General features: G+C 43.8%; 1 protein-coding gene across 5 annotated transcripts in view; it reads left to right on the top strand.

Annotated features, from left to right (window-relative positions):
* The window catches only part of NAALADL2 (N-acetylated alpha-linked acidic dipeptidase like 2), a 607,172-nt gene extending 590,521 nt beyond the window's left edge, over positions 1-16,651 (top strand). For all 5 annotated transcript variants that reach the window (XM_083613236.1, XM_083613237.1, XM_083613238.1 and 2 more), the window contains one exon: positions 15,854-16,651. In XM_083613236.1, coding sequence (XP_083469362.1) covers positions 15,854-16,052 — 199 coding nt within the window. In that variant the 3' untranslated portion in view covers positions 16,053-16,651. The remainder of the gene's footprint in view (positions 1-15,853) is intronic.
* Positions 16,652-26,179: the final 9,528 nt, after the last annotated feature.

The raw sequence follows: 26,179 nt of genomic DNA, 5'->3' as shown, positions 1-26,179 counted from the left end.
TCTGGGTTAGCGGAGTCTGTAACCTGAAGCGTATGCAACCTGAATTGTATGTAACCTGAGGTACCACTGTATGTGTAGGGCTAATACTCTTATTTCTTCTTTGGCAATCACTCATAGCCAAGTAAGATTGTCTTCCAAAACTGGGTTTTAGCAGTGAGTCCGTAAGTAACTGTGGAGGCCAGTTCTGGATCCACACGTTCTTCCATAGTGGGGACATAGGTTTCCGGGTGGGAGTTGCGAATGGTGAGGGTTTGCCAAGCGTGCCTTCCTCTTAGCATGTTTCTCCCTTTCATCCTGAGTTGAAGTGTCTTCAAAGCCCATGACACCTTCGGTAAAGGCTGCTCTCTACTTCTGTCAAGTGCTGTGCTGTAGCTGGGCTGAATCTAAGCATGGTGCAGACTGGGTCAGAAACCTGGATGGGAGAATAATCGAAATGCCTTTTAAGATAGGAAATAAATATATTTTATTTGTGTGTGTAAATTTTGTTTATACTTTATTCTAACTCTTTGTAAGCCACCTCTCTGAGAGATTGAGGTGATAAATACCAGTAATAGAAACTATCAGATAAAATGCCCGCAGTAAAGAATATAAACCAGAATACAATAAAAACAACCAACAGTAGGATGACTGACTACCCAAAGTCAACCCCGAAGTATGTGCTTTGCATTCTTTTCTCGAGGAGTGAGATACATATTTGAACCTCTTCTGGTAAACTATTTCAGAGCCTTGGAAGAACCACAAGGAAGGCCTGAGATTCTCTGTGCACAACATATAGGTTACAAATACGCTAGCGTCATCAAATGTGAATCTGCATTACCATTAATGCAATGGCATAACATGGACCAAGGAAGGAGAGCAGATGCTCATAACTTCAGTTGAAAGAAAAGAGCTACATGGCGGGAGAGTAGGTTGCCAGGTTACGATGGAGGAAAAATTGGATTTTGTTTGTATTTTAATGAGGAACTACCTAATTCACAATTCTTGAACCAAAATGCAAACTGAAACATAACCACCCATTGAAATTTGCACTTCTCCTAATTTTTCATTGTGTACCCCCCAAAAAAAATTATGTGTGCAAGAATACAAATATTAGGCGGAAGCAAGCACAAAAGTGCATCTATTACAGAAAGTTACATAGAAAAAATGTATTCTATTGATTGCTAGCAAAAAATGTCTATGTTACAAGTTATTCTAAGATTCTCGTGCTTTCTGCAGCATTGTCAAACTGAACTGAATTTAAAATGGGTGGGGGATGAGAAACCATAATTCACAGATTTGTCTATCCCTAGTTATAATCTGAAGACAGGCACTGTCCACTTAAAACAGAGGTGGCTAACATTTTTGTTTTATTTACTTATTTATTTATTGCTCAAAGCCCCCCCTTTACCCTTGGTGTGGCCACCCACACTCTTGCAGACATGCAGTCAAACAGGCACACAGTCTCCACTCCTTTGCTACATAGATAGATTAGGGGAACCTGACTGATTCTGCCACACCGGGCTCTGAGCCTAGGGGGTGCCACAGGGCACCACAACTATGACAGAATGGAAGGCGAGGGGCAGACTCAAAATTTTGGCCTTGCACAGGATGCCTCTGAAATATGAAAGAACAAAATCAAGGAAGTCATAAAACACGGTAGGGATTTGAATTTGCAATTAGGTATAACAGGGACAATACAGATATAGCAACAGTTAAAAAATATATAAATTAAAACTTAGTCACTAACACATAACCTGAAATTCTCATTTAAAACCTTAATCATTATGATAGCACAGCTTGTTGCCTAAGTTTTATGGCAATCGCACAGAATTTGGCTACCCTTAACGTGATCTCGGGATCCTTGTCCTCTACCAGGGATTTTAGACATTGAAGTTTGGATTCATTTGGAGATTTTTGCATAGCAGGGGTAATAAATACGGAGTGTATATCCCCGTACAAACGGCAGTGTAACAAGGCGCGAGAGACAGTTTCTACCTCCATCAAGCCGCAGGGGCAGACTCGTGGAGTACATATGGACATTCAACTGCCTAACAGTGTTCATGTCACTCAGGTGATGGCAGACACAGAGATAAGAAGAGTCATTCTGTTGTCTGGAGAGGTCACTTCCTGGTTCTCATGGAGAAGCCATTTTCTAGGGTTGCCATATTTCAAAAGTGACCTTGATGGGAACAGTAGTTCAACTGCACCTGGAGAGCCACAGGTTACCTAAAACCTGCTCTCCAACTGCAGATCATAGCTGTCAACTTTTCCCTTTTCTTGCAAGGAATCCTATTCGGAATAAGGGAATTTCCCTTAAAAAAAAAAAGGAAACATTGACAGCTATGCTACAGATGCAGCAAGGGGCAAGCCATCATTTGCTTACCTTCTCCATTCCTTTCCTGGTCCTTTCATCTGTGTCTCTCTCACACACCTGCTCTACAGCACACCTGAAGTCCTGCTCACTACAGCCAGCAGGACAGAGAAGCAGGTAAAGAAGCTGGGGAACACGCAGGCTGGAGGAGCCAGCTCTCTTCATTTCCCAAAACGAAATGCACAGTTTTCAAGGGACAGAAGAAAGCTGCAGACTTCTCCCTGGCAACTGCAAAGGAGGCTCTGCTGTAAGCTCAGCCGGCTGCATGTTCTAATGTCACTTTGTGAGCTGCTTCAATAGACTTACAGAGTATTTTCGCCCTGCTGATGGCTATGACAAGGCTCTCATTGATTTCAATGAGGCGAGGTGAGGTTCAAGTGCTTTGCTAGTGCATAATCCCATTCAAATCAATACTATCTGCTCCAGTTTTCTCAGATTGCTTCTTGATAGCTCCTGTTCCCAAATGGAGTTGTTCTCATAAGGTACAAGGTGTAAAATATGTGGCTGGGACCAGCTCCTTTATTAAGGCTTTCTTTTTTCTTTCTCTACCATTTGAAAGCCAGGGCTTAAGAAACAGTGAAAAGATGGAATGTATAATTACAAGAAAGTGCTTTTCTGCTAGGCATAGAATTTGGCGTTCTGCAGATCATGGCTTCTTGGGTGTGTTTGGGGTTTTTTACAACATTTTACAGGAGTGCACAGTTAAGCTTTTAAACGATTTATTATAATTTTTTAATTTCTTAAAAAATTATTTTTATTGTAATAATAGTGCTCAGCCACTCTGCTAAACAGATGGAAGGAAGGGAGATTTTAGCAAAGGCAGCTGTGCAAATACCCTCCACTAACCAATGGCCCTGGTAGCAATCATCTCCCTTATGCTGTAGAGTGCCATTTTATATAGGCAACCTCCAATTTGTGTGGGGGTTGCATTTTGTATCATCGTGCGCATCAGTGAAGTGTGGATAAGCCCCACCCCACCCACAGTTACACCCCTATCACACCAGTGGCGTAGCGTGGGTTGTCAGCACCCGGGGCAAGGCAAGTAATTTGCGCCCCCTAACCCGTGGATTTGCGCCCCCTAACCCGTGGATTTGCACCCCCTAACCCATGGATTTGCCCTAACCCCAGATGTTGCGCCCGGTGCGGCCCGCCCCCCCTGCACCCCCCACGCTACGCCACTGTATCACACTCTCTTCTTGGTCCAAAAGTGTCCTGCAAATGCACAGTCTTGCGTTCTTTGAATGTGCACAAAATGGGAGTTGCCTGTGCTTCAGTTTTACTGACGAGCTGCAAGAGTGAGGGCAGGAAGCATTGCCCTCACTCTGATTTGGCTTCAGGGGTTATCATGTATGGATATTGTGCTGCTGTTGTTGTTGTTTTAAAAAAGGTCATTGATTTATTCTTGTCCTGAAAGGCACTTGAGACTATTCTGGTGTAAAGCAACTCATAATGTAGACTAATTTCCTAGGTTGAGTGTTTTATAAAGAAGAAGAAGAGTTTGGATTTGATATCCCGCTTTATCACTACCCGAAGGAGTCTCAAAGCGGCTAACATTCTCCTTTCCCTTCCTCCCCCACAACAAACACTCTGTGAGGTGAGTGAGGCTGAGAGACTTCAGAGAAGTGTGACTGGCCCAAGGTCACCCAGCAGCTGCATGTGGAGGAGCGGGGAATCAAACCCGGTTCACCAGATTACGAGTCCACCTCTCTTAACCACTACACCACACTGGCTCCTTTATGAAGCCTAAACAGAGGGAGATCAAAAAGCAGTGGTGACTTCTGGATAAAAATAAAGGGGGAAATGCCCCCCACAAGTGCTGCAACTGGTGGAATATAATGATAATGATGATGATGCCGCCAATGCCGTCAACAACAACAACATTTTTTTTTTATACCCCACCCATCTGGCTCGGTTTCCCCAGCCACTCTGGGTGGCTTACAGAATATATAAAACATAATAAAACATCCAACACTGAAAACTTCCCAATACAGGGCTGCCTTCAGATGTCTTCTAAAAGTTGTATAGTTCTTTATCTCCTTGGCATTTGAAGGGAGGCTGTTCCACAGGGAGGGGGCCACTACCGAGAAGGCCCTCTGCCTGGTTCTTTGCAATGAGGGAACCAGCAGAAGACCCTTGGAGGAGGACTTCAGTGTTTGGGCTGAGTGATGGGGGTGGAGACGCTCCTTCAGGAATACTGGACCAAGGCTGTTTAGGGCTTTAAAGGTCAGCACCAGCACTTTGAATTGTGCTTGGAAACGCACTGGAGCCAATGAAGATCCTTTAGGACTGGTGTTATATGGTCCTGGCAGCAACTCCCAGTCACCAGTCTAGCCGCCGCATTCTGGATTAGTTGTAGTTTCCTTGTAGTTACCTTCAAAGGTAGCCCCATATAGAGCGCATTGCAGTAGTCCAAGCGGGAGATAACCAGAGCATGCACCACTCTGGCGAGACAGTAGGGTCTCTGCCGGCGTACCAGATGGAGCTGGTAGACAGCTGCCCTGGATACAGAATTGACCTGCGCCTCTATCGATAGCTGTGAGTCCAAAATGACTCCCAGGCTGCACACTTGGTCCTTCAGGGGTACAGTTACCCCATTCAGGGCCAGGGAGTCCTCCACACCTGCCCGCCCCCTGTCCCCCCAAAACAGTACTTCTGTCTTGTCAGGATTCAACCTCAATCTGTTAGCCGCCGCCTTTCATCCTATGTACTGCTTAATGCCAAGATAGGCAGAAATGGAAAAGGTGAAAGGACACTGAGATGTAGGAAACATCCCTTCTGCCAATCACGGCTTTCAAATGAAAACCATTATTTCTGTCCCATGCAATCCTGTGCAGGCTGCCTCAGACATAATATTTGCATGAAAGCTACTCCCAAGTAAGTATGCATAGGATTGCGGCCGTAAGAATTTTAATCTCAGCACTATTTTACTGATAGCATTTTAATGTTTCTCTGTGTGGAATAATACTTGTTCATTCAACACCGCAAGCTAGTTTTGGTATGTGCAAATTTATTATATATGCTGGGAAGCATCTGCTTCTCCCACTTGCAGAGTGAAATGGTTCGCTCTAGCAACAGACATAATGGTCCTGTGCTATAGCTCTGGATCTTGGTCACACAGAAGCAGAAAGGAGGAACCATTTCATAGGGGGAGAGCTCTCCCAACATCTCTTTTAGTCTTCATGCATAATGATAACCTAATAACTATCCTGCATTTGCCTGCATTTCCTGAGGAAACACCATCCTATTTGTGCCTTGTGTATATTTCAAGTGTATATTTAGCAAAAGGCTATTTAGCATACAGTCTTAATAACCTCTCATTTTGGTGGCTGATTTGTTTCATTAAGTAGGGTAAGCCAATGAACTAAAGAAAGAGGGAGAATTAATTTAAATATATGAACATATTTGACTTTTGGACAAATATAGCTATAGTCATGGGAAGCAGAATAGCATGTGCCATAATTGTACCTGGTTTTGACAAGCATTTTGGTGGTTTTCACATTTCAGTGTCAAGCGGTTGTCAATAGCATCTCACCATAACTTGTAATTCACTGATTATTTTTATAAAAAATCATAAGTTCACAAATGTTTTAGGGTTTCAGGGGAAGAGCAGAGTAGCTTTTATATTGTGTAAGTAGCTTTTATATTAGAATATAAAATAATTCCTTTTAAATCTTTATGGTGATTTTTTTTTTTTTAAGATCTACATAATGGCACTAAGCTATTTACACATGCACGATACTTAAGGTTTAGTTGTTCAGGGTTTGGTTTTGTGGCCTGATGGAAAACGTTCTCTTCGAATCATCTGGGCTGCTTCAGTATGGCCAAGTCCTATGCGTCTCCAGATATTTTTAAGAGGCAAGGGCTGGAACTCAGTTTGTAGAATATCTGTTTTGCATGCACATGGTACCAGGTCCCATCCCTGCCATCTCAAGAAGGAGTGATGCATGCCCCTGTATGGGAACCCTGTAGAGCCACGTCCAATCAGTGAAGGCACTATTGAGCTAGATGGTCCAATGGTCTGATTCGTTATAAGGCAGCTTCCTGTGTGCCATAACAAAGGACAACAGTCCTCTTTTCATCACACTCCACCCATAAATCCACCTAATGCATGCAGCAGTAGCAAGAATGCAAGCTACTCGAGACTGGTACCCGTTGTCCCTTGCCCCATTCTCAACCTCTGTGCATTCAGCAGAGGGTGAGGAAAATATATGGACCTTGCGCATGCACATGTGTATATATTAGGGGTGCACGCCAATAATAAGATTTGTTGATTACTACTGCAAAAGACGGCTGCTTCTTGGGAGAAAAGCAATGACAAACCTAGACAGCATCTTAAAAAGCAGAGACATCACCTTGCCAACAAAGGTCCGTATAGTTAAAGCTATGGTTTTTCCAGTAGTGATGCATGGAAGTGAGAGCTGAACCATAAAGAAGGCTGATCGCCGAAGAATTGATGCTTTTGAATTATGGTGCTGGAGGAGACTCTTGAGAGTCCCATGGACTGCAAGAAGAGCAAACCTATCCATTCTTAAGGAAATCAGCCCTAAGTGCTCACTGGAAGGACAGATCCTGAAGCTGAGACTCCAATACTTTGGCCACCTCATGAGAAGAGAAGACTCCCTGGAAAAGACCCTGATGTTGGGAAAGATGGAGGGCACAAGGAAAAGGGGACGACAGAGGACGAGATGGTTGGATAGTGTTCTCAAAGCTATGAACATGAGTTTGACCAAACTGCGGGAGGCAGTGGAAGACAGGAGTGCCTAGCGTGCTCTGGTCCATGGGGTCACAAAGAGTCGGACACGACTAAACAATAAATGCAATATTATTGCATCAACAACATTTTACAGAATGAAAAAATAACAACATCCCCTCACTAGTCTCCACCACTGCTGGAAAAGTGGCTCTGGGAACAGAGTCGGACAAGACTAAATGACTAAACAACAACACTGCAATACATACATTAAAATAGTAGGATTCTATTTTAACCTTTCCCCAAAATTATTGATATTTTTATTTATTAAATTTGCATAGTGCCCTTTGTTCAGGGTGGTTCACTACATAAAAATACAAGAATACATAATAAAATACATAATAAAAACAAACCAGTAACTCCCATCCCTCTGACCCACTCCCACAAACACATTTAAAAGGGTAAAGGATGTTAATCAGCCCAAGGCCTGGTTGAAGAGGAGTGTTTCCCATGACAAGGGAATGCTTATGTTGCCACCCTCTGGAGCTCTCATGAAGGAGGCACACAAAGAAAGGCCTCAGATGATCATTGCAGGTTCCGGGTTGGTTCATATGGGGAGAGGCAGTCCTTAAGGTATGGAGGTCCTGAGCCATTTAAGGCTTTATAGGTCAAAACCATCACTTTGAATTGGGCCCGGAAACTAACTGGCAGCCAGTGCAGTCAGTTCAGGATTGGTATAATATGTTGGAACCATCTTGGCCTGGTGAGCGTACTGTAAAACATACAAATGAGATTTCTAAAATGCAGTCTTCAAACTCATATGCAGTACAGTCATACCTCGGGTTGAATGTGCTTCAGGTTGAGCATTTTCAAGTTACGCTCTGCAGCAACCTGGAGGTAACGGAGCGCGTTACATCCGGATTTCGCCGCTTGCGTATGCGCAGATGCTCAAAATGACGGCATGCGCACGCGCAGATGCGCAATTGCATCTTACATTCTATTCAGGATGCGAACAGGGCTCCGGAACGGATCCTGTTCGCATCCCGAGGTACCACTGTACCAGCAATCATGCTGAGAACCAACAGTCATGTGATCTGCAGTAATACTGAGAAATGGAGGTGCTGCGACCCAAAACAGGTCTTCTTCAGTGGTCAATGTACAAATCTTAATGCTGTCACTAGAGGTGGACCATTTAACTGTATCAATATTCTGAGCTGGCCAGTCATAGATGCAATTCATAATGCTTCATAATAAATAAATGTTCTGGGGAAAATTAAAGACTGTAGTCTGATGAAAATATTGTCTACAGGAAACTCACCTTTTTGTGTGCATATGATAAGTCTGGAAAAATATAGGTTGATATGAAGTTAAGTGTTTTTCTCATGCCCAATCCACAGTTATAAAGGTAAAGGTAAAGGGACCCCTGACCATTAGGTCCAGTCGTGACCAACACTGGGGTTGCAGTGCTCATCTCGCTTTGTTAGCAGATGAGGGCAGAATTAGCTGTCTGGCCCATTCCCTACATTGTGAATGCAACACCCACTTCTTTTTGCACCCATTGTTGAATCCAGCACCTGTTTCCCTTCTGGTCCTTTTCCATTCCGGAGGAGCATGTAAACTCCAGAATACCCCCACTGCTGCCTCAGCTTAACCCCTGAAATAGTTCAACCTCATTATCAAAAAAATAAAATTAGTTCTTGCATTATGGAATATTACAGTTTAAGCCATTTGCAAAGGCTTGGCATTATCTCGTTTGATTTATTTAAGACGTGGCATAATACAAGTTACTTTCTAGCTGGTATGGGTCTTATTCCATGCCCATTTCAGCTAATGAGAAACAATGTTTGAATAGAGGGCCATTATTTCTATCACCAAATGAGCACATTTTTCAGTCACAGAAATGGCTCATAAAGGCAGTGGAAGGTCCCCCCCCCCCATCTTTTAATAAAATTCCTTTTGTATGTACCTTTGCCTTAGTTTATTAAGGCTGATTTGTCAGCTCCATGAAGAGGTTTTATCTCCTTCAGAATTGCTGTCTGGCATTATTAATTACTTTCCCCAGTTTGGCGCTGTACTTTTCAGGTTGCTATGATGTGTCATTGAAATGGACCCATTAAGGATGAGTGATGTGTGTAGTAATTTCATTAGTGTCATCAATAATGCATTGCACTTTCCTTTTAAGAATCTCTTTGTGCGAGTTGCAGTGACTCTGTGTATTATGAGATCAAAATGGTTAAGTTTGGAGGGAGGTATTTTGAAGTGATTAGGCATAGGGATTGGACTGATGTCATTTTAATCACGTAAATATCAAAGAATTATGGTCATCAAACTACTGTGGTCAACAGAAAGAGGACTGTGGCTTTCTGGTGCCTCAAATTCTTCTATTATTTTCTGCTAAGACACAATAAAAACAGAAAGTGCTTTGTTGCTGCTGTTGCTGTTGTTGTTGTTATATTTTGTAGAATTGTAGATTTGGAAGAGACCCCAAGGGTCATCTACTCCAACCCCCTACAAATGCTGGGATCCTGCCCATGACCATCCGTGGGTGGGCCCGAACCATCAACCTTCTGTTTACTGCCAGACACACTAACCCATCACACCACTATTTATACCCTGTCTTTTCCCTTGGGGATTGCTAGGAGTATTTCCCCCAGACTTTTCTACTACTCCCATCTAGTGGCCAACTCAGCATTGCCAGTTTCTGTGAACTGCTGGTGGGCAGAGTGCTGTTGTGCTCAACGTCCATCTTGCAGACTTCTCACAGGCATCTGGTCTGCCACTGTAAAAGCAGGATGCTGAACTAGAAGGGCCATTATGTGGAGCTCCAGTGGCCGGCTCCAATTAGCCCCTCAGAAGAACAGAAAGGGCCTGCGGATCACTGGCAGAGCAGATTATTTGCATGCAGAGAGAGCCATGTTCGGTTCCTGGCATCTGCAGTTAAAAGGAACTTAAGAATGCAGGTCAGTGAATGACCTCTGTCCAAGACCTTGAAGAGCCATGGCTATTTGGAGCAGATGGTGCTGGACTAGGTGGACTAATGATCTGATTCATTAGAAGGCAGCTTGATATATTCCCAGGCTCTAAATTCATGTCCTATGCCCCTCGGTTTCTTAAATCTTTCTTCTGCCTTTTAGCTTTGCCCTTGTTGGAATTCTTGGTACTGTGGTCTTTCTTCTGCAATAATGCAGGCAGGATTGTAGCTGTAAACTAAAGCAGAGGGCAATTTTTGGCAGCGCTGAGAAACACTCCCTGCTTTTCGTCGATTTGTTCGCATTCCTTGTCAAAAGTTTTGTCCATTTATTTCCATTGCCCTTGCGTTCCACTGCCTTCGTTTGCCATAAGTCATGATGATGTCATCCTGTCATCTTTTCTGATTGCTACCCGATGCACAACGTTGTGACGTCACGTAACATTGTGAATCAGATAAAAAGTGAATGTTTGCAGAAAGCAACTGCACAAACCTCTGTCTCACCAAACAGGGGCTTTTTATGAAAACCCCAAATTTGCACAACTCTAAACAAAGAGGTGGGGAAACTCAAGCCTGAGGGCCAAATGTGGCCCTCCGAGAATCTTTACTTGGCCAGGCCTAACACACTCTCAAGCCAGACTCCCTACTGGCTCTAGTGATCACAGCAACTCTTCCCAGTAGTTCTTGCCCCAATGAGGTGGTTGTGTGGATGGAAGGTCCTCACCTTCCACCTCTCTCTAAGACTCCTTCTCCCCGGGTCCTTCCCAAGCCATCTAAGGCTCCCTCGTCTAGTGTCCCGTTGCTCTCCACTCCTCATTTTTCTCTGTGTTCTGGGAGATGGGAGGTGAAGATTCCCTGGACTCCAGCAACCAACCTCATCTCTGTCTCCTGGTCCCATCCTCTCCTGCCTCTGATTCTGGTCTGCTCTCTGCTCCAGCCTCTTTGTGCTCATTAATCAGCTTCCAAAATCTCCTCCTCCTCCTCCCAGTCTGTTCCCTCTTCTCCTTCTGACCACTCATCATTGTCCCTCCACCAATGCCCCTGGCTCTGAGCCTTCTTCCCCTGGGGGTTCCCTTGGGGGTTCCCCAGTTGGTGCCTCCCACCAGTCTTCAGCATCCTGCCAACCCGTGACATCAGAGGACAGAGGGATGTATGTAGAAACTACCCCTGCTGTCCCAACATAGCACTGTGATGTTGGAAACAGCACGATAGCAACATTACTGCTGAGCTGCCGCCATGCTGTTTCCGTCACAACAGTAATTGATTATTGCAAAGACTTCAAAGGGTTGCAGGAGGCAGACAACCCCCTGCTGGATGTTTTGGAGCTTTTTGTTGCTTAAATAATAGAATCATAGAGTTGGAAGGGACCCTGAGGGTCATCTAGTCCAACCCCCTGCAATGCAGGAAACTAAACTAAAGCATCCATGACAGATGGCCATCAAATCTCTGCTTAAAAGCCTCCAAGGAAGGAGAGTCCACAACCTCGCGAGGGAGACCATTCCACTGTTGATCAGCTCTTACTGTGTCTGTATTCGTTGACACATTGTATTTTAGCTGTTCATAAAGCAAAAGATTGACCCTGGTACCTGGTTGGCCAATCTTGCTGAAAGAATTCTGAGGAAGGGAGAGCATTGGTCAGACTTTCCATCGCTGTCCTATATGTTTTCCAGCACCCAGCTACAATGATGTATTTACACCCAACCACGGTTTAGAGGCAGCGAAGAATTTAAAATGTTTCTGTTATGCTGGTTTTAGTGTCTTTGTGGGGTGAGTTATGGCCTTTATGCAAAGGAGACTCTAAAGGAAGCATTTCCAAGTGCACTTTCTAAGTTGCCATTTAACCTGTCACTTTTCTTTCTTTTTTTTTAGCTAATCCCTCTCTTCGAATAGTAATTAGACGTCTCCGATAGTGATCTGCAGAAAATACTCTCTGGTAGTCTTCTGGGTGACTATCGCTGGCAGTTTTATTACTAATTTGGAGTTGCCACTGGGCCTGTCATGTAATTAAGTTACTAATGGAGTGTCTTGGCTGAGCTGCTTTCTTTTGTTATTTTCCCCCCCTCCTCTGTCCGTTCATTTTATGAATTCCTTTGTATGTGTTTGATGATAAACTCCTGCCTGCAATCGCTCACCAACCTTCTCCCCCCCACACACACACCATTATTTTCCAACATCACACAATATAGTTTACAATCAAAGGTGCCCCTGGGTAGAGATTTATGATATTTACATACTGCTCTAATTAGGATAATGATTACACCTGCTTTAAGATAACATTTATTACCTGCTCTAACAGACCCACCAAAGCCTAGTGGAAACCAACTGAGTAGGGTTTTTTGGGTTGTTGTTTTTTTGCTTTTTTCCAAAAATACTTTTAATCCTGCTGTGCTTACAACAAGAGACATATAATAGCTTTGCTTCGAAGAATAACAGTGGAACCATTCGACTGGGAGCCCTTTCCTGTTTTCCATCTCCTTGTTGCTTTCTCACCCTCTCAAGCAGTGTTCTTCAGCTTACCTTGCTTTTCTATCTCTATAATCCAGGCTGCCTTCAGTTAGGGCACCTGGGACTTCCTCCAGAATGCCTTGAAGTGGTTTGCATCACTGCGCAGGGACTGGCAGGTCTGCACAGCTGACATCTAGCTATAGGTTCTCTTGCTTTCCAGGAAAAAAGGTCTTGTAGCTTTTCCTGCTTCGCCTTCTGTGATTCAAGTTGCTGTTGGACTGCAGTTCCCATCATCTCTGACCGTTGGCTGAGCTGCCTGGGAACGATTGGAGTTGTAGTCCAACAGCATCTGGGGACACATGGCTGAAGGTTGCTCTCTATCCCCCACCCCACTTCATGCACACAAAGAATCTGAGCCACAAGGCAGCTGCTTCTCCATGCATTTGTTTGTTTGTATCCTGCCTTTTCCCCAGAACTGTTTTTCCATGTATAAATCCTCTAACAATATTTCTCTAACAGTTTTCCATATCCCCCCTCCCCCGCCTCCCCTGGACGTCCCTCATATTCCCATTTTGTTTTATCTCCATATTACTCATCCTGCGTGTTGTTTCCCAAAATTTTCCCCATACATATAATCTTACTTTTTGTTATATACAATTGTGTTTGTTTATTCAAACCCTGCCAGTGAGTCCAATTCTTTATGTTGCTTCTTCATGTATGTTGTAAATCGTTCCCATTCTCTTTTAAAGTCTTTGTTATCCTTTTCATGTAAACTTATCTGTTAATTTTGCCAGTTCTTCATATTCCATAAGTTTCCCTTGCCATTGTTCTTTCGTTGGCATTTCTTCTGTCTTCCAAGCTTGTGCTCATATAATTCTTGCCACTGTTGTTGCTTACATAAATAATTTCCAATTTTCTTTTTTAAAAATCTTTTTAAAAGGGGGTATCTATTCCTAACCCCAGCAATGCAGGAATCTCAGCGAGATATCCATGATAGATGACCATCCAACCTCTGCTTAAAAACCTCCCAGGAAGGAGACTCCACCACCTCTTGAGGGAGTCTGTTCCACCATTGAACCACACTTACTGTCAGAAAGATCTTCCAGATCTTTCCTTTCTTGCCACATGAATCCATGGTTTGGGTCCTCTCTCATAATACTAGAACTCAGGGACACCAAATGAAGTTGAATGTTGTGGATTCAGGACAGACAAAAAAAAAAGTATTTCTTCACATGGTCATGTGGCCAGCATGACTAAACCACTTCTGGCGCAACAGACGGTTTCCATGACGAAAACCAGAGTGCCCTGAAATGTTGTTTACCTTCCCACCGGAGCGGTACCTATTTATCTACTTGCACTAGCGTGCTTTCGAACTTCTAGGTTGGCAGAAGCTGGGACAGAGCAATAGGAGATCACCCCGTTGCGTGGATTTGAACTGCGACCTTCTGATCAGCTAGTCCAAGATGCTCAGTGGTTTAGACCACAGCGCCACCCCGCTCACCTGTTTCTTCACACACCGTGCATAGCTAAATTGTGGAAGTCACTCTCGCAAGATGTAGTGATGGCCACCAACTTGGATGGCTTTAAAAGATGGTTAAAAAAATTAATAGTGGAAAAGGCTATCCTTGGCTACGAGTGAGGATGCCTATGTTCTATCTCTATTCTCCAATTGCTAGAGAGCTCAAGTGCATAGAACCCTGTTGCTCTCCGTTCCAACTTGTGAGCTTCCCATAGGCATGTGGTTGGCCAAAGTGAGAAAAGAATGCCAAACTAGATGAGCCTCTGGCTCCGCAGACCCAGCAGGGTTTTTCTTACATTCTTCTGAGAGCAGAAATACATTGAATGCTTTATCAAGCACTGTGGCTAAAGCGTGTCCTCCCTCAAAGAAGGCACGTGTTGCGGTGAGACCTGGAGACTGACCTCATAGTTGTGGGTGGGTATATCGGACAGCCGCAACACCTGATTGGTAGGTCCCTCATTGATGGGTTTAATCTGGCCAATGGGGGGCTGACTAAACAGACCGAGGGACCTATTTATACCTATGCACGTGACCCAGAGCTTCCTCTTTCAGCTCATGCATCGGAATACCCGCCCACCTCTTGCTATATTTAGGGCATTTTGTGCTTGACCTTGCTATGCCGTCGTGTGTCGTCTGTCATTGGGGCAGGGGCACAGCAGGAATTTCCCCCACTTGGCGGATTGGCTGTTGCCATTTGGGTTTCGCCTGCTGCATAGCAAATAGTCACAACTTGTAAGATTGCGGATAGGCACTGGTTCAGGTGATAGGGATGGGAGAACAGTTTCGCCGTCCCTATGTGAAGTGTATTCCGTTAAAGGAATCCAGGGACTCAACTTGGTTTGGTCTACCTCCGAGAGGGGATTGTGCCCGTGCCTGAGTCCAAGGGAGCATCTGGGGAGTGAACAGAGTCTGCTCCCGGGCTTTCCGTCTACCTCAGGTGTTCACCCTTGGCTGACCTATGATAGAGCTCTGGGTCAGCGTTACCTGCAAGGGTGCAGGGAGCTAGTCGAACCAGAACCTATGCAACCACTCACCTTCTGTAATCAATAAAGTTGTGGCCTAAATCCTGCCAAAAACCAAAACTAAAATTTGAATCAAGTGTGAGTTTATTTAGGGGGGAGTTCTCTGGGTCTGAGCAAAGTAGTTAAAGCACTATTTCTGGTCTTGCAGTTATTCTGAGTTTTCTCTATCAAAACACTTTATCACAAGTCAGTTGCCCATTCGATTTGGAATGGGGAACTCCATTCAGAAACAACCCCGCTCTGTATGTTACATCTAACCAATCAGCCCACTGTGCATTATCCACGAACCAAACTATCACATAAACTAACATTTCAGAAAATCCTCCCCTTGTGAAAATTATGTATCCAATTTTGTGGTTCACTGTCCCAAACACACAATATTACTTTTTGACGTGGCAATAATATTTGGGAAAATCTTTGGGGAGGTGTTGCATGGCTGTACTTACAACCGTGTAAGATTTACATTAGTTCCTTGGGGATGGGGAACACCCCGGTGAGATGAAAGAACTATTGAGTATGGGGATCAGGCTGTTATTCTTCTCAATGAGAAAATGTTAGTGGGATGTCGTGGGGCTGGGGCTGTGATATATATTTCATCCTGATTGACGATGTTTCCTTTGATAAGATTTGTAGATGTACGCTCCTGGAGCGATGAAGGGGCACACTTCTGGGAAGGCAGATAAAATATACACAGTCGACTTCTGAGCTTGCCACGGGTTAATGTTACAGTAGGTAATGTGTATCATTTGTAAAACGTGGCTGCCACCTGGGGGCATCATCGATGATTTCAGATGATTTCAGATACCTGTTTTCATCTGTTTGAGTCAAGCATTTACTGTTTCTTATTGTTCTTTTTCAGAAACATCCTTTACAGGCTGGATGAAAGGACACACCAATTTTCAGTACTGCTAGAGGCGGTGGAACACTGCAAGCTGCATCAGTCAAATGAGACTCTTCAAGCAGCCTTGTCGAAAGTGCTCAGCAGCCTCAATTCAGCTCAGGTTTCTTTCAAAGCAGGACTCAGTGTCTTTGAGGCTGCCTTACTGGGAAGCAAATGAGGAATCTGTCTCTTTCACGTGTACACACACACACCTACACACAGGGAAGAGCTTTGTTTACATTTTGCAAAGGAAAACTCTGAGCTGGACCAGAAATTGTATGTGGTTGAAACCTTTCCTTTCTTTTGTTTTTTGACTCTTTAAAAGAGTCCCTGTTTCACGGCACCATTTTGTACAGTTAGATAAATCTGAAGCAGCCTTTTGCACTGTTGACAATTTATCATGTACTTCTATTTCCGAATGATATATGGTGGAAAGCTAACTCTTTGGAATGTGTTGGTACACACAAAATCAGCCTTGTAAATGAGCCCACGGAAGCTAGTAGACTGCAAAGCAAAGGACTAGCTTGCTGTGACTGTCAGGAGAGGACAAAGGGCTGTGTCCTCCTTGCAGAAGTCCTCTCGTTCATCTTCGTGGAAGTCCATGTACTCACTAGGCGGGTGCTTAGATATAAGGTGGAATATCTCTGAAAATTTCATCTGCTTTATTGAAAAGGGGGGTAGAGATTAGAGATTAAGACTCAACATCATCATAAATGTGGGGGGAAATAGATCTTCGGATTTAGAAGATCAGATTTGGACTCAAATAACGAATTGAATTGGGGTACAAGGCAAATCTTTTTTCTACAAGAAATCTCACACACACACACACACACACACACACACACACATATATATATATATATATATATATATATATATATATATATCAATCAGCCTTGTATTTAAGCCCTTGCCTATACCCCCAGGTATAGGACGGTATATTAATAATAATAATAATAGTAATAATAATAATAATAATAATAATAATAAGTGCATTGAGTTCCATGAAGGCAAATGAGTGGACTGCTGCAAGAGAGATGAAGCTAACAACCAGTGCACGTCTTTAGTGGGCTGAATTTGCATGCACCCATAGTCTTTTACTTTCTCAGTTGAACTGCAGCCCACCCACCATTCTGTATCACAAACTTCTGGTGAAACTATCCGTTTCAACAGTGGTTTGTCAGGTAGCATTAGGGACTGCTGTTCAATGAAAAGAGTCAACAGCAGAGCAAGTTGACGCAGAACTAGTGGATCTTGGTCATGAAACCTTACAGAGTGATGAGGGCACTTTGCAAGTGCCACTGTGCTGATTACAGGCACCTGTATGGATATTGTGAAACTTCCATCATAAATATCTTCAGGTTTCACTAATTAACCCCTTATTTATAAGCATACTTTACCCTTAACTAGCAGCAAGCCAGGTCTGGCTGTCAAATTACACCAGCAATACTGAACAATCCCTTCTTTGTATTCTCAGACCACTTTCAAGCTGCTTATGTTTTATGGACATTTAGCATTAAGAATTAAGCTTTCCTCACCTTGAGGTGGCTAGTGAGTCAGTCGTGTCTCCTGTGGATGACAAGGTTAGTCAGAGTCGTAAAACAGTGTTGCTAGTATTGTTCTCCGATAAGAAAGAGATGTTTATGGACTATAGCTGTCATTGTCTGCCCAGGAGACATAACGCTGGCAATGTTGGATGTGGTTACATTTCTCATTCTTAATCTCTGGCTACAACCAAGATGGCAGCATACATACGACATTGTGAGGCATATCCCGGTGTTCCATACTCATGCTCAGGCAAACACCTGAACACACCTATGGCTACTGTCATGTCACATACAGCTGGGGATGCAAAGTACTGCTGTTGTATATAGCAGAAATTAATCCTGTTTCACCCCCCTGAATTGTTGGTTGACCTCCCAATATGAGTCAAGTGTTAGGCAAGTTATTCCTAGTGGAATCAAAACTGGCACCAGTGCAGACGGGCTGTCAGGGGGAATGCAACTGAAAATGGCAAATCCACGGTGAGCGCCATGGGTATCCTGAATTCAGTTTCCTAACAGGGAGAGATTTCTGCTTTCCTGTCAAGAACCAGTACATATTCAGAAGCCAATGGCTTTGAGTTTCATTGTGTTACAAGCATGGCCATGGTGCACTAAGAGTTCACCTTTCAGCAGCTTGAAGGTGGGCTGCAATATTTGGGGACATTCTTTGCTCCTATAGATGTAGATCAATATACTCAGGGACCAGAGATGTTCACTGTGAGCTCACCTTGCCTCATGGGTGAGCCGGCCCTGAATAAAGAGTTATATCAGGATTTGCTGCCTCATGGGTGAGCCGGCCCTGAATAAAGAGTTATATCAGGATTTGCTGAATAAAGAGTTATATCAGGATTTGCTTTGGATCCTGCAATCTGAGGCGGTCACCTCAGGTAGCCTCGTGAGTGGGCTGGCCCTGACGTGAGGTCTTGTCTAATGTGTGATTCTCAGTGAGAACTTAAATATGTTCTTCTTGTATCCCTGTTAGGTTTGTTGACACACACACCCTCTTCAAATGCTGTCCATGGCTCTAGCATTTATTAATTGGAAATTTCATAAGTTCATGATTTTTCTAGAACTACGTTCCTTAAGAATTTGATCTATTTTTAAGCAACATTTTTTAGTTTGATCCATCAGAATCCATATTAGGTCAATATATTTATTAGGTCAACCAAAAATGACAGAAAATCGTGTGCAAACTTCTGAGTTCTGCAGAACTTTTCATCAGGCTGGATGGTAAATAAGTGGGGAGAAGAGGAGAGAGAGAGAGAGAGAGAGAGAGAGAGAGAGAGAGAGAGAGAGAGAGAGAGAATTGGCTGGTGGAAAAGCCATCTGTGTTTGTGTTGGGAGGAGACTTAAGATGGAAGGTGGAAGAAGGAAGCAGGCATTCAACTTAGTGCCTGTGGGGCACTATGCACGTTTCAGGTTGTACCACAGTCTACTGTGGCTGAATGTTTATGTGCTGAGATTGAGCCTAGTCTTCCCAGAGCTCTTATTCTCCTTTCCCGCCCCTTCCTCTGGTTGTGAGGAGATTTGAAGCATTGGCTTCCAGTTTCAATTAACCACAGTTTAGTGCTCTGTCCAAAATTGTGATTAATTTCAACCGTGGTTTGTTTCAACACGCCAGCTTTGTAAAACTCAGTTTCAGATTGGCTTGTTTCAAGTGAATCATAATTAAAATTAGCCACAGCTTTTGTGGATCGGACAACACAGCAAACAGCAGTTCAACAAAAAATGCAAGTGAAAGCTTCCCAACTCTTCTTAAAGGCCATCAAGGGGCAAAGAGAAGTTGGATTGTGGATGCAATAATGCCTGAATACAGCCAGGAAGCTGCAAGGCTCCAGGGCAATATAAAAAGCTCCACCTATGATGCCTGATGACCTGTGGTGGCTGGTGAATTCTGTTTACCCACCAGAGTGGGAGGCAGCCAAACTTGAAGGTGGCCTTCAAAGAGAATATCGCAAATACCCACAAACCTGAGGTACTCTTTTCTTAAGCGTGGATGGGTGAAGTGAGCTCTCAAAGATCATTTTTAAGCCCTTGCAAAAGGTCATCGTGAGCTACATTCCAACACTGATTGCTACCTTCAAGTGCCCGTAAGCTCAATATGAGGCCTTGACTAGATTGATAACAGGACATTGCTCCAAATAAGTTGTGACCTATATTTAATAGAGAAGAGTGGCTGATAACTGGATTAGCTGCCGGGGCAAATGTAAAAGCTGTTATTGAGGTTTGGGGCTGGTCTCTCCTCCTCTTCCAATCTGTGAAGCTCTCTCTCACGCAAGACATTTATTACAGAAGGTCATATCTCTCTATCTCTCTCAGCCTCCCATTACAAACTAGAGAAGGTGACCAGCTTCCTCTTTCCTGCTCTTTTGCCAGACTCCTGTGTTCAATCTATTCATGTAATGTCAGAGCCTCCAAGGGAATTGGGGGCATCAGTTAGTGTCAGCAAGCCAGCTGGCATCTACACACATCCTCCCATCTCCAGCAGCTCACCACAATCCAAACCCATTTGTTCAGAAGAAAGTCCCATTGATTTCAATGAGTTCTTTCACCTAAGTAAGTATGCTAAAGACTGCATCCATTGATATGACATGTCCTCTGGGGCCTTTGAGTAGCATCGATAAAGTAAGGTGCCAGTAAATCATAACAGGCAATGTCATCTGGATTAATTTTGGTATTGACCAGCAATAAATTAAATTTTCTCTTAAAAGTAATAATTCAACAGGCGTCACCAGACTGCTGAGGCATTCTTTGCTAGTCATTTGCCAGTATCCAGTCTATAACAAACAGTGTTGAATGATCCCGCAGCCAGAAAACTTTATGGCTTATATATTTGTGTGTTTAAGGTGGATGAAAATGAAATGATAATGAATAAGCTAACATGATTTTATTCGTGCATATTTTAGTGCCCCCATAAAGAAGATAAAATACAATCAAGTCAGGCAAGTAATAAGAATATGGGGGAAGTGGGATTTGGGTACTAAGTTCATGATGGGCTGTAAATTGTTTTTAACGTCTTAGGGGATAAAAACGTAAAATCTATAGTATGTGCGTGTTAAGCAGATGTATATACAATCACAAAGCACACACACAAAACTGCCTAGTGCCTTAAGCCCTCTTCAAGCATTCTGTATTCACGTTAAGTAAACTCGTGAGGGTGCTTTGCACCCTTGGCTATCCTGATTACCCACCTGGAGAATAATCTCCTGAAGTGGGGAATTGCCTATAGTTGTAGAGGTTCACTGTAACCCTGGAAAAATCAAAGTAGCAATACAACAAGTCCAAGGAAACCTTTGCCTTCTGGACATTACTGAACTACAGTTCCCATCATCCCTAGTCATTGGCCATGCTTGCTGGGGCTAACAGGAGTTGTAGTTCAGCAATGCTTGGAGGACCAAAGCTTTCCCATTCATAGAAAATGGATTTCCCAACCTCCTCTCCTCTGCAGCCCCATGTGCCCTTCCAAAGTCACTCCTCAGGGTTGGGTGGGGGCTCTGATTCTGAAGCAGTATGAAACATGGCACAGCTATGAGCAGGAAGCTATGAAACCAGAGGAGGCGCCTTGCAGAAGTGTGAGTGCCTTTGACTACCGTAAGCAACCTATTGGATATAAGCCATAATGTTGAAGGTACAGAAAACCCAAGTGTTGCGAGTCAGCCCACAGCATCACATCAGTTGGTCTGGAAACTGTGCTGTATTGATGCTTACTGCATTCATTCACAATGGCTGACTATGTGAAAGGGAACAAATACACAAGGTGGTTTGAAAGCAGCCTGGATCCTGCATCCATGTTGTGTAAAAGGCTGCGAGTTCCCTTTTCTGTCTTCGCTGGGGTAGAGCAGGAAATGTTGCAGCTCCATGTTGAAGTCAGGGGGCTGCACGAGAACTTAGCCGTGAAGCACATTTGACGAAGGCAGCGTTCACACTTTCAAATTGTTTAGAGGCCCTGACTTCAAATCTCCCTTTGCTCTTCTTCATTTTTAAGACTGCATGCTGCCTATTATCTGATGCCTTCAATGTCTGTAACAGGCAGAAGTGAAACGACGGCAGTATTGTACTGAGTATTGTACAAGTCTCTCTCTGGAAGGAGATTCTTTACTGACTCCGTCTAAAGTGCATTTGATATAATGCACCGGGGTGACTGTCTTTACTATGTCTTTATTATAGAGTCGCTCTAGGTATGCAAGGCACTAAATGGAGGGAGTAGAATGGGGGTTTTGTAATAGCATTCCAAAGACACAATAAATCTGCCTGTTTGGAATGTACTGTGGGGAGAACTCTTCGGCTTAGAGAAGTTCATTCTGGGTCTTGCCTTTTTCTTTTTTAAAAAACAGCAGCTTTTCATTGCACCCTGGAAGTTTTAGCCATTTAGACTCGGGTAGAATTAGGACTGCTTTTAATATATATATATATAAATGCCGCTTTGAAAAAGCGGTGCGTAGTAGGTTGAGCATCCTTCCTTCCCCAAGTAAAGAAGCTCTGAATTTAGTCATTTAGTTTAGTCATTTTATTCACAATCTGAGATGTAGTAAAAAATAATATATATATTTTAAAACATGATCTGTCATGGAAAAATCCCATTGAAGAAGATTACAGTGGTTACCCAAACCTCATTGCTGGTTGTGAAGGGTCCCAAAAATGTAGGTCTGCTGTTGCAGTTAAGTGCACATTTTTAGAAACTTGCTGAGAACTGTCCCTGTCTTCTTCTTTTCTCCAGAAAAAGCAGCTGTGCAGGACTTAGATTCAGATCAGGGCTGAAGTGTGTGGAGAGAAGAGGGCATTAATATCTACCTCTGGTTATTAGGAGGTATAAGTAGCATTGCAGTGTGGAGTGTTCGTCTTCAGTATGCCAGCCAGCCAGCCATGCCATCTTCATAATGCTCCATTCTGACCCCCACCCCAGCCACCCACTCCCAAAACAATCAACCAGTGTTCCATGGCCACTGGGCACGTTCAGCCCTTGCTGCAGATGTTTTGCAGGACATTGCCTCCTTAGCGGTTTTCATAGAATCATAGAATCGTACAGTTGGTAGATGGCCCCAAGGGTGATCTAGAACAACCCCTGCAATGCAGGAATCTCAGCTAAAGCATCCATGACAGATCGCCACCCAACCTCTGTTTAAAAACCTCCAAGGAAGGAGAGTCCACACCTCTTGTGGGAGTCAGTTCCACTGCTGAACAGCTCTACACTTCTGGAAACCTCTGAGGTTCCCCCAAGCATGCTGATACCCACGTCTTGTTTCAGAATAGCCACATTTTGGGTACATAGCCATCATCATAATTCGTCACCCGAGTTTTCTATTTGCATATATGATGGTAAGATAGCAGGCCCAGCAAATGCTCTTAAGAGACATGCTGTGCTTAACCTTGGTTTTCTAGAGGAGGCCTTTGAATCTGCTGTGCAATGTTGCTTCCATCATGGACGTAGAAATCATTTCTTCTCCAGCCACCTAAAACCTTGAAATTGTGCCCCTGGCATCATCCAACATAGTATGTACTGCCACTGCAGGATGCGCTTATGGAGCTGCGAATCTTGCACAATGCATGCTGCGCTGGTTTGCTTTCTGAGCACTACTGCAAGGTATCGAAGGCATTCTGAAATCCAGTTCTTGGGGTGCTTTACCATTGATAATCACATGCCCATTTCATTTTGTGCCAACAAGTCAGTGTTGGTGACCAGGTTAGCGGCAACAACCACACAAAGCTGTGAATACTGGGAGATACAGGACAGAGAAAAGAACACACTAATTCACACAGCGCATAGCCAAACTATAGAATTCGGTGCTACAAAATGTAGCGATGGCCACCAACTCAGATGGTGTTAAAAGATCTTTAGATAAATTCAGGGAAGATAAAGCTGCCAATGGCTACTGGTCATGAAGGCTGTGTTGTACCTCCACTGTTGGGGGCATTATGCCTCTGAATCAGTTGTTGGGAATTGGAAGCAGGGAGAGAGTTGTTGTCCTCAGGTCCTGTTTGCAGGCTTCCCATAGACATCTGGTTGGCCACTGTGAGAACAGGAAGCTGAACTAGGTGGGCCATCGTTGGCTTGATCCAGCAGGGTTCTTCTTCTGTTCTTATGGCTTGATCCTCATTGGCCTGTTATGGACTTCAGTGGGTCTTGCCATCGAATCTTGCAGGCTCCAGCTGGATAGCTCACTCGGTAGAGCATGAGACTCTTAATCCCAGGGTCGTAGGTTTGAGCCCTGCGTTGGGTGAAAGGTTCCTGCATTACAGGGGCTTGGGCTAGGTGGCCCCTTCCAGCCCTACAATTCTATTATTCTATGTCCCCAAAATATAATATAGGATAGCAAACCTATCAGAAAGAAAAAACACCAGAATTGTATTCAAGAGGCAATATGGGAGGGGGAGGGCTGTTTTTGACTAAGGTAAAGGTAAAGGTACCCCTGGCCGTACGGGCCAGTCGTGTCCGACTCTAGGGTTGTGAGCCCATCTCACTTAAGAGGCCAGGGGCCAGCGCTGTCCGGAGACACTTCCGGGTCACGTGGCCAGCATGACAAAGCTGCTCTGGCGAGCCAGCACCAGCGCAGCACACGGAAACGCCGTTTACCTTCCCACTATAAAGCGGTACCTATTTATCTACTTGCACTTAGGGGTGCTTTCGAACTGCTAGGTGGGCAGGAGCTGGAACCGAAAGACGGGAGCTCACCCCGTCGCGGGGATTCGAACCGCCGACCATACGATCGGCAAGTCCTAGGCTCTGTGGTTTAACCCACAGCGCCACCCGCATCCCTTGTTTTTGACTAGAGAGGATTAAATATTTTTTCATAGCTGCCTGTCTGTGCAATAATGCCATGTAGTAATTGCCTTAAAGGTAAAGGTAAAGGACCCCTGACAGTTCAGTCGTGAACGACTCTGGGGTTGCTGCGCTCATCTCACTTTACTAGCCGAGGGAGCCGACGTTTGTCCACAGTCAGTTTTTCCGGGTCACGTGGCCAGCATGACTGAGCCACTTCTGGCGAATCCAGAGCAGCACATGGAAACACCATTTACCTTCCCACTGGAGTGGTACCTATTTATCTACTTGCACTTCGACATGCTTTTAAACTGCTAGGTTGGCAGGAGCTGGGGCCGAGCAACGGGAGCTCACCCCTCGCGGGGATTCAAACTGCCAACCTTCCAATCGGCAAGCCCAAGGCTCAGTGGTTTACACCACAGCGCCACCAAATGAATTCAAACGTTCATCCCGTGGTGTGCTTCAGAAGAACGTGTCCACCATTTTGCACGCTGGGTCTTGTTACAAATCTCGGCTTGGTACAAAATGGTGTGAACCAAAGTGAGGCTGCACCAGTTCACAGGGTAACATCTGTCTGCTGAGTTATTTGAATTAAAGCCACACATTTCCCTGAAGAATCATTCCAAAAGCAATGCTGATATATCCTGTATCCCCTACTACACCCTCAAGTTAATAAACAACCCATGCTAGAGTTGAAAAAGGTGGCTCATGTCACAGAAGCCATAGTTTTGATATAGTGAAACTAGGAAAGCAATAAATTTCACATGATGTGGAAAGTGTGCAATGAAAGATTGATTTTTATAACCTCCTAAAATATGGGTTTAGAGTCTGGGTATCACACCTTCTCTCATATATATATATATATATATATATATATATATATTCCTTTCTCGGAATTTGTATTTTTAAAAAATTAAATATATATACTATTGACTCAGTGTAAGTAGATTCTACATTCAGTATTTTTATTAAGAAAGCATATATTTCCTCTTATAGCTACCAGATTTTTATATTACAACAGTGTTAATTCAGAAAGACACTGAGAACTGAAATGTACACAATAAATGACAGCAGTTTTGATTGTAAAATTAATATTTTTCTTTCCCTGAATTATGTATTTCTTTTCTAGAGATTAAACTGGATTATGAAGATCTGAATATAATGTACATTGCACTGATGAATGCTGTGGAAATCTTTTTAATTTGCTGTATTTTAATATACTGTTAAATTTTATCAATAAATTAGTCTGTAAACACCTCAAAATGCTGGCTCAGCCTAATGACAAATACGGAAGAAAATACTCCAATTAACTGCGCTTGGTAAAATATGAATGGCGGCTTGAGAATATCAGCTCAATTTATAAATCGCTGAAACCAAAGCATTGGTAACGGTATGTTGGTTGACTGATAAATCCTAGCACCAGTTTGTGAAGTGAGTGAAGTCTGGGGTATGGTGACAGTTTGAATCCAGAGTCACAAAGCTCAACATCATATGAAGTGTTATTGGATAGCACCACCAAAGCCTAGAAATGGAAGAGGCGATGGCTGAATGCTCAAATACTCCCATACAAAAGTCTCCCTGTTCATACAATGCTAGCTGGGAGAAAGGCTCTAGCATAGGAGGAGGAGGAGGAGTTTGGATTTGATATCCCGCCTTTCACTCCCTTTAAGGAGTCTCAAAGCGGCTAACATTCTCCTTTCGCTTCCTCCTCCACAACAAACACTCTGTGAGGTGAGTGGGGCTGAGAGACTTCAAAGAAGTGTGACTGGCCCAAGGTCACCCAGGAGCTGCAGGTGGAGGAGCGGAGACGCGAACCCGGTTCCCCAGATTATGAGACTACCGCTCTTAACCACTACACCACACTGGCTCTCATAGACTGCTCTCTGACATACTAGCTTTGATTATGCAAGGAATTTGCTAGCATTTGTTCTAGCTTTGCTGGGGTGCCAGTGCTCCAGTTGGTCATGTCATCGGTGCTTACCAGAAGGTAAAAGGAGTGATATG

Source organism: Podarcis filfolensis, assembly GCF_964270895.1.
Source record: "Podarcis filfolensis genome assembly, chromosome: 5".
NCBI classification, from domain to species: domain Eukaryota; kingdom Metazoa; phylum Chordata; class Lepidosauria; order Squamata; family Lacertidae; genus Podarcis; species Podarcis filfolensis.
This window is presented reverse-complemented; position numbering and strand designations above follow the sequence as displayed.